This window comes from Arachis hypogaea, chromosome 19, assembly GCF_003086295.3.
Source record: "Arachis hypogaea cultivar Tifrunner chromosome 19, arahy.Tifrunner.gnm2.J5K5, whole genome shotgun sequence".
Classification (NCBI taxonomy): Eukaryota; Viridiplantae; Streptophyta; class Magnoliopsida; order Fabales; family Fabaceae; genus Arachis; species Arachis hypogaea.
Genome location: NC_092054.1, coordinates 146,039,891 through 146,047,758, shown reverse-complemented (window position 1 = coordinate 146,047,758; position 7,868 = coordinate 146,039,891). Strand labels below are relative to the sequence as shown.

The following is a 7,868-nucleotide window of genomic DNA, read 5'->3' as shown; positions in this document are numbered from 1 at the left end:
TCGGTCACTAAAATCGGTCGCTATTTTTTTATTTAGTGACCGATTTAGCAACCAAAATAGAAATAATATCTTTGGAACTGTTGGTCACAAAAGCGGTAGCTATTTTTTATTTTAGCGACTGATTTTGCGACTGATAGTGAAATAGGGTGGACAACTGTTTGGCCGCTAATTCAGTCGCTAAATTATTGGTCGTTAAATTGGTTGCTAATTGTTAATTTAGCGACTGATTTTAGTGACTAACATAACCGGTCACTAATAGCCACCGAATTAGCGACCGACTAGTTTCATACAATTAGAATATAGACGATTGCTAAAATCGGTCGCTATTTTTTAATTTAGCGACCAAATTAGCAACCAAAACAAAAGAAGAAATGTCCTTGAAACTCTTGGTCACAAAATCGGTCACTATTTTTTAATTTAGCGACCGATTTTGCAACCGATTTATAGGTAATTAGAATAATGTGGTTGGTTACTAATTCAGTCGTTAAGATTATAGTCACTAAATCGGTCGCTAATTTTTAAATTAGCGACCGATTTTATAAATTAATCAGTCAAAGAAGTGGTCGCTAAGTTAAAAAAAAAGATATTATCTAAATTACCCAACCTAACCCTAAGCCACCCACACCATTCTCGTCTCCTCCAATCTTCTGCGCGCATTAACGTCTCCTCCAACCTAACCGTTGGTGTCATCTTCTCCGGTCGTCTTCTTCATTTGCATTGAGGCCAGCTCACGGAGCAAGAAGCAAATCAGATCTGTTTCAAAGAGGTAAATAAAAATGCTCTTTCTCTCAAATCAGATCTGTTTTTAGGTTTTGTTTTGTTCTCTGTTTTTTATTTCTTCGTTTTCTGATCTGATCCTACAACCCTTCCAAGAGAAAGAAATTGAGTGCTCCACACACACCCGGTCCTATCATACGAACCTCTCTCTCTCTCTCTCTCTCTAAAATACCATCGTAAAGGTCTTCCGATTAGATTTTCGGGCACGGATCGTGGAACCTTCTCGAAGCTTCTTCCCTCTTACTGTTCCAATTTTGCAAAGGTAATCACTTTCTTCTAATTCCTTTAGCTCAGTTATTTTATTTTGGCACTGGCGAACTTATAGGAATTTTTGTTCTATAATCAGCTTGATATGCAGTTTTATTTTTTTTTTTGGGCAAAACACCTAATTAAGCTAAGGGGAGCAAAATAATACACAATTCAGCCAAACTAGAAACTAGTTCATGAATCAACCAATGAGCATTTATATGTAGTTCGAATTAGCTTGTTTCGAACTTAGTTTACATGTAATTCAAATCACCTTGATTCGAACTACACACAGACGCACACACCCACTAATTCGAATCAGCCTGATTTGAATTACACATAGACTAATTCAAATCAGGGTGATTCGAACTACACCCAAGCACGAGTCCCTAAGTAATTCAAATCTGGCTGATTCGAATTACACAATATTTGGCACTAGTAGTAATTCGAATTGGGCTGTTTCGAATTACACTTGGTTCGCCTATAAAAGGAGTTCGAACCACCTTTATTCGAATCACTTTTCCAAACTCATACCCCACTAAATCCCAGAAAAAACGACCAAGATTCACTCCGACAAAGGCTCGAGCAGGATACTGAGGCGATGGGGAATGATCCGGAAAGACTATATCGTTTGGATGGAGTTGCTCATATAGCTGGGGTCATCAATGACGAGGTTAGTAGTTAAAGTTTTTTTTAGTGGTTTGTTTTAGTGGTTTTAGAGGTGGCTTTGTAAGTGGTTTTGCATGTGGTTTACTATAGTGGTTTATGTTAGTGATTTATGTTAGTGGTTTAGAATGTGGTTTTGTAAGTGGTTTTGTAAGTGGTTTTGCATGTGGTTTATTGTAGTGGTTTATGTTAGTGATTTATGTTAGTTATTTTGTAAGTGATTTTCCATGTGGTCAATTGTAGTGGTTTATGTTAGTGATTTATGTTAGTGATTTTGCAAGTGGTTATGTAAGTGGTTTTGCATGTGGTTTATTTTAGTGGTTTATGTTAGTGGATTATGTTAGTGATTTTACAAGCGGTTTTGTTAGTGGTTTTGCATGTGGTTTATGCAAGTGGTTTTGCATGTGATCTACTTTAGTGGTTTTGTTGGTGGTTTATGTTACTGGTTTAGTTAGTGGTTTCGGAAGTGGTTTATGTTAGTGGTTTATTTTGGTGGATTTGTTAGTGGTTTTTTTAATGGTTTTGCATGTAGTCTTTGTTAGTGGTTTATGTTAGTTTTTTCTGTTAGTGGTTTCTTTTAGTGGATTATGTTGTTAGTGGTTTTCGTCCGTGGTTTTGTAAGTGGTTTTAATTATGTGGTCCATCATATGCGCAGCCCCAGCGATACATCTCGAGCATGCGGCGGCAGCAGGGCATGCGACTCAACGAGAGGTATGTTCCATACTTGCAGATGGCTGGATTATACCATCTTGCGAGACTGAACGATAGATGGTTCAGATTGGATGAGCCCCTTGTCAGTGCTTTTATCGAGAGGTGGCGTCCGGAGACGCACACATTCCACATGCCGTTCGGGGAGTGCACAATCACACTACAGGACGTGGCGTACCAGTTGGGGTTGCCAGTTGATGGCCGTTATGTCAGTGGTTGCTTGACGGATTTCCAGCTATACATCCTGGGTGGCCGTCCAGCATGGGTGTGGTTCCAAGAGTTGCTTGGGGTGTTACTTCCTGCAAACCAAATTCAGAAGTTTGCAGTGAACTGCACCTGGTTCCAGGAGACCTTCGGAGAGTGCCACCAGGGAGCCGACGAGGAGACAGTGAGGCGCTATGCTCGTGCCTATATCATGATGCTGTTGGGCACTCAGCTGTTTGCCAACAAGTTCGGCAACCGTATACACATCAGATGGCTACCCTACGTGGCTAGGCTTGAGGAGACGGGTGGCTACAGCTGGGCCTCAGCAGCACTAGCGTGGTTGTACCGGTGCATGTACCGAGTGGCCAACAAACATGTGGTGAAGTTAGCTGGTCCGTTGCAGTTACTTCAATCTTGGATCTTTTGGCGCTTTCCTGGGTTTAGACCTGTTGGGTATGATACGTTCAGCTGGCCCTTGGTCTCGAGGTATTGTTGTCGGACTTTTCTCTTTCCAGTTAAATTATTTTGTTCCATGTCCGCCTATAATGTTATACTATTGTATCACACTTCTCTTTCGTTAAAACACCATTGTGAGTTGCAGGTGGTCAGGTCACAACCCTTCTGCTAGCGAGAAGGGACCTCGAGTGTAGATGTGGAGGCTGCGGATAGACCTGTTACAGGCCACTGTGAGTAAACTAACCGCTTATGTTTAGTTAACTAACGTTTCATAATTCGCTTCACGAGGTAGCCTAACATTCTTGACGTGTTTTTGCAATTTATTTGGATGCCATATAGCTCTCCCGACGTACTTCAGGTTGTCCATCCGGAGGTGTTGGAGCCTCGTCATACGGCGTTATGGCGGTGTGTGACTTCATTGATATATTTCGCCGTCATAGAGTGGCATCAGGTTGACCGGGTGCTACTGTAGTTTGGCAGAGTACAGTCCTGCCCCCAGCACGCCCTAAACATCGACTTCTTGATGTCGAAGGATGGCAGAGGCGGAGATCATTGGTTCCCATACAGTTTTCAGTTCTGGCATCTGCATTGGGAGAGCCGTGCGGACCACATTTTCCGGTTTGATGTTGTCGCAGACCCAGGTCCCTCACATGACTTCTTGGATTGGTGGCGTCAGCATGGTAAGAGGTTCTTGTCACCAGAGATGTTCCTTGGGGATTCGAGAGACGTGCCTATTCCTATTGAGGCGATGCAGAGGGGTGCCAGACGAGTTCCTGAGATGGACCGTGTCGACGACGTTCCGGATAGGCGTCGGATTGAGCGGAGAGCTCGCGTCGGGACACGACAGAGCCAACGTGAGTGGAGGTGGCTCGACCAGGCTATGGAGGAGGGTGACGTGGCCAGTAGGGGTGGAGGCAGGCGACGAGGTCGTGGAGGACGACGCAGGGCACGTGCTGCTGTGGACGATCACAGGGATCATGGTGATGATGACGACCATGGTGACCAGCACGGTGGAGGCCATGCTGGTGTAGGGGGTGTTAGTCCTCCCCATGGCAGTCATGGTGGAGAGTGGTACGGGTCCGGTGTGGGAGACGGTTCGGCCCAGGGTGATGGTGGACTTGGATTAGGGCCACTCGGGGATTACTTTGTTGGTGTCCCCGCTGATGACCACACACTTCATGAGAGTCAGCCATGGGTTAGTCTGGGGATGCTATTTTCAGACTTGCTGGCCAGTGATGGTCTTGATGTGGACTTCGGCGGTTCACACTTCCTTAATGAGATCAGTGCCATTATGCAGGAGGATGATGCGGCACGTCGTCGGGGTCAGCTGACGGGGACACAGGCACCCTTAGACGTTGATCTGAACGAGCCTCCTTCCGTGCCTGTTCATGACTATTTTGCATTGGGTGGTACCCCTCCTTCCGCCTCACATTCTTTTGCTGGACCGTCTAGGGCACCCGTCCGTGGAGAGTCAGTTCCTTCAGGGTCTTCCTCACGTCCCTTGCCAGTCCAGCCTAGGCCACCTCCACAGGCAGACCCGGATGATGACGACGATGACATTGAGGATGAGGAGCCACTCGTCCGGAAGAGGCCAGAGGACACCGGTTCCCCGTCGTTGCTTCACCAGTTCGCATCTATTTAGATGACCTCATTCTGTTGTATGAGTTATGTTTATGATCAGTGTTGTATGTTAGCTTGCTTTGTTTATTTAAGTTATGTATGTATGTGATTCTAGTTGTATTTTGTTATTTATGTTACGTACCTTATTGAGTTATCATGTATCAGTTACTCTGAAAATTGGTGTACCTTCTTTATTTAGGTGAGTTAGATATTTTGCTTATCGTGTAGCAGTTACTGTCAAGATTGCATTATTTCCTTATTTATTTTCTTTAATTTGATATTTCACTTCAGAAGCGGTACACATTGGTTAACTAATAACCCACGCGAAGTACATGACAGTAAGTTAAACAAAGTTTTTCACCTAACAACTTCAAGTAACAAATCTTAAAACAGCGAATTCTAAATACAAAAGAGATTCATACGTAATAATAAAGCTAACAATATCACCTACTCATCTCCCCCCTCCATGTGACTTGGTCCTCCGACCTGTGGGCAACTCCGACGTGTGTGTCCTGGTTGCTGACAGAGCCCACATCTCTTCAGCCTGTTCGGATCCGCCTCGTCCATAGTAGTCCGTACCCTGGTAGACCTGGGACGTCCTTTGCTAGCACGCCTCTTGTTGGGGTCTGGTATCACTGTCGGCCCATCGTACGGTGGCCAGAAACCCTCGAGAATGGGAGGTGTGAACCCCATCCGGTACACACTGAATACGGAGCTAAGACGATACACCTGGTGGACATATGGCTGCCAAGTTAGCCGTGAATAGGCACAACATGCTAGGGCGTGAGGACATGGGAAATGAAGTGCCTGAAAGTATCCACAGTCACATGTCTGGGCCCCGAGTGACACCCTGTAGCTACCGAGTGAGAACAAACCGGTAGGAGTCGTCTCCGAAACGGTGAACTCCGAGTTATCTCTGTCGTACAAAGTCACCGTGAAGCACCTCGCCGTCTTCAAGTTGGCCTCTACACACTTCACCAGATGTTGACTGAATTGTTGTTTGGTTCCCAGCTGGGCCTCAGCCTCTCTCCCCTTGCGAACGAATAGTTCGGCCAACCTCCCATAAGTTTCCTTCACCAGCGAGCACACAGGGAGATTCCTGACCCCTTCAGGATTGAATTAACACACTTGGAGATATTTGTCGTCATGTGACCAAATCTCCGACCCTCATCCCGATGCTGTATCCACAATGAATACTCAATCCGGTTCGCCCACTCACACATGGCAGGGTCTTCAGACCGCAGAATATCAAACCATTAATTGAACTCCACCTCAGTCTTAGCATAGGCTGCATTCACAAGATTCCTCCTAGCGTCCTTGCCCTTTAAGGTCAGGGCGAAATTTGCTGCGACATGTCGAATACAGAATGCACGGTAAGCAGCAGGAGGTAGCCATCCTCCGTCCAGAGTCTCAAGGGCAGCCTTGATGCCGTGATGCCTGTTTGATATTACCAACAGACCCGGCTGCGGGGTCACGTGCTGATGCAGGTAGGAGAGAAAGAAGGACCAGGACTCGGCATTCTCACCCTCAACCAGTGCAAATGCAACAGGCAGAATGTTGGAGTTCCCGTCCTGTGCAATCGTGACAAGCAACGTTCCCCCATACTTGCCATACAGATGGGTGCCGTCAATACTGACCAAGGGCTTGCAATGACGGAATGCCTCAATACATGGTGGAAACGTCCAGAACAGTCGGTGAAAATAAGCTTGCGACTTGTCCACTGACCCCCAACACGAACAAGGCTCGTCCTAAGGACTGCAACAGTATCAGGCATTGTCAGCTGAACTCCTAACACCCACCTAGGGAGCTCATTGTACGACTCATCCCAATCACCATAGATGTGGGCAACGGCCTTCTGCTTCGCCAACCAAACCCTCCTGTACATCGACCTGAACCCAAAGTGTGCTGCCGTTGCATTCAGGAGCACCTTGATGGTCACGGATGCATCATCCCTAACCATTGGCATGATGAATGTCGAGATCACATGATAATCCAAACTCCTGTGGTCGCTGGAGATGGACGTCGCAAGACACGTATGTGGTCTGTTGTACCGTTTGACCTCCCAAATGCCCTTGCGCTGCCGGAGACTAAGCCTAATCAACCATGTGCACCCATTCCCAAACTCAGAACACTTCCCAACATACCGGCGATAGTCAGACTCCACCACCTTGTACTGTACCCCGCGTAGGATCCTGTACGTCTTTACACTTAACACAACCTTATTTTTATCTTGAAACTGCTGACCAATGTGAAACTCTGTCAGACCTGCACACCCTTCGGCATCTCTAGCACCAAATCCAGCAGGCTCCCCAGGAACCCCCTCCTGCCTCATGGCATCCAAGTCCAAAGATGAAAAGTGTGGAGGGTACTGCTGTGTGCTAGAGCTAGAACCACCTCCCGCCCCAGCTGGCTCACTCGCTCCAGTATCATCGCCACTGTCATCGGCAATGATATCCGGCTCCACATCATCATCGTCTGGATCATCCAACAATGCATCTCCCAGACCAGCCGGTGCAGCACACTGTAAAGAGGTCAGCACAGTATCCCCTATTCCAACCTCGCCCCCTCCACTACAATTGAGATCAGCAACGAACGAAGGGGAAGCAACAAGCTCGACCAGAGGTTCAAACACAGGGACGAAGGAAGATGCACCAACAGGTCTGGAACTAGAACCGGCTACCGTGCCTACAGTGGGGGTATTCCGGTTCAAACCCCCCGAGCTGGATACCACGTCAACCAACTTCGCCAACAGTTCAGGTGTCCTAACTTCGGAAAACTGCCGACGACAATGAAACATGACCTGCAAGTCATCATCACTCCTGATCGTGAAACAATCATACTTCACGGTTTCCTGCAGCACCGAGATTGGAATGCGATAGAAAAACTTCTTAACCCGTTTCACGCCTTCCAGACCAAGTTTTTGTAGTACAGAATTAACCAGGTCATCATAGCTCGTCATAGGCCTCATAAAAATACTGAGAGGATCCTTATCGGTGAACTTCACACCGGATCGTGTTTTTCTTTTAATTGATCCTCTTTGGTGAACCAACACTACAAAACTCTCCTCACTAGCTATTTTTCCACTCTAATGTGATCAATTCACGTTCAGACCATATTTATACACGTCTGGTCCTATATAATTCGAACCAGCCTAATTCGAACTATACATTGTGTAATTCAAATTAGTCAGT

General features: G+C 46.3%; 1 protein-coding gene across 1 annotated transcript; it reads left to right on the top strand.

Moving 5' to 3' along the window:
- The first annotated feature begins 1,624 nt into the window (after positions 1 to 1,624).
- Positions 1,625 to 3,529, top strand: LOC112778977 (protein MAIN-LIKE 1-like). Its single transcript, XM_025823237.1, has 3 exons — positions 1,625 to 1,696; positions 2,345 to 3,087; positions 3,397 to 3,529. Exons 1-3 carry the CDS (start codon positions 1,625 to 1,627, stop codon positions 3,527 to 3,529), a joined length of 948 nt encoding a protein of 315 aa, XP_025679022.1.
- Positions 3,530 to 7,868: the final 4,339 nt, after the last annotated feature.

Coding starts and splice junctions, on each gene's coding strand:
- LOC112778977 (XM_025823237.1), top strand. CDS start 1,625: ATGGGGAATGATCCGGAAAGACTATATCGTTTGGATGGAGTTGCTCAT. Junction 1,697..2,344: donor CTGGGGTCATCAATGACGAG/GTTAGTAGTTAA, acceptor TCATATGCGCAG/CCCCAGCGATACATCTCGAG. Junction 3,088..3,396: donor AGCTGGCCCTTGGTCTCGAG/GTATTGTTGTCG, acceptor GATGCCATATAG/CTCTCCCGACGTACTTCAGG.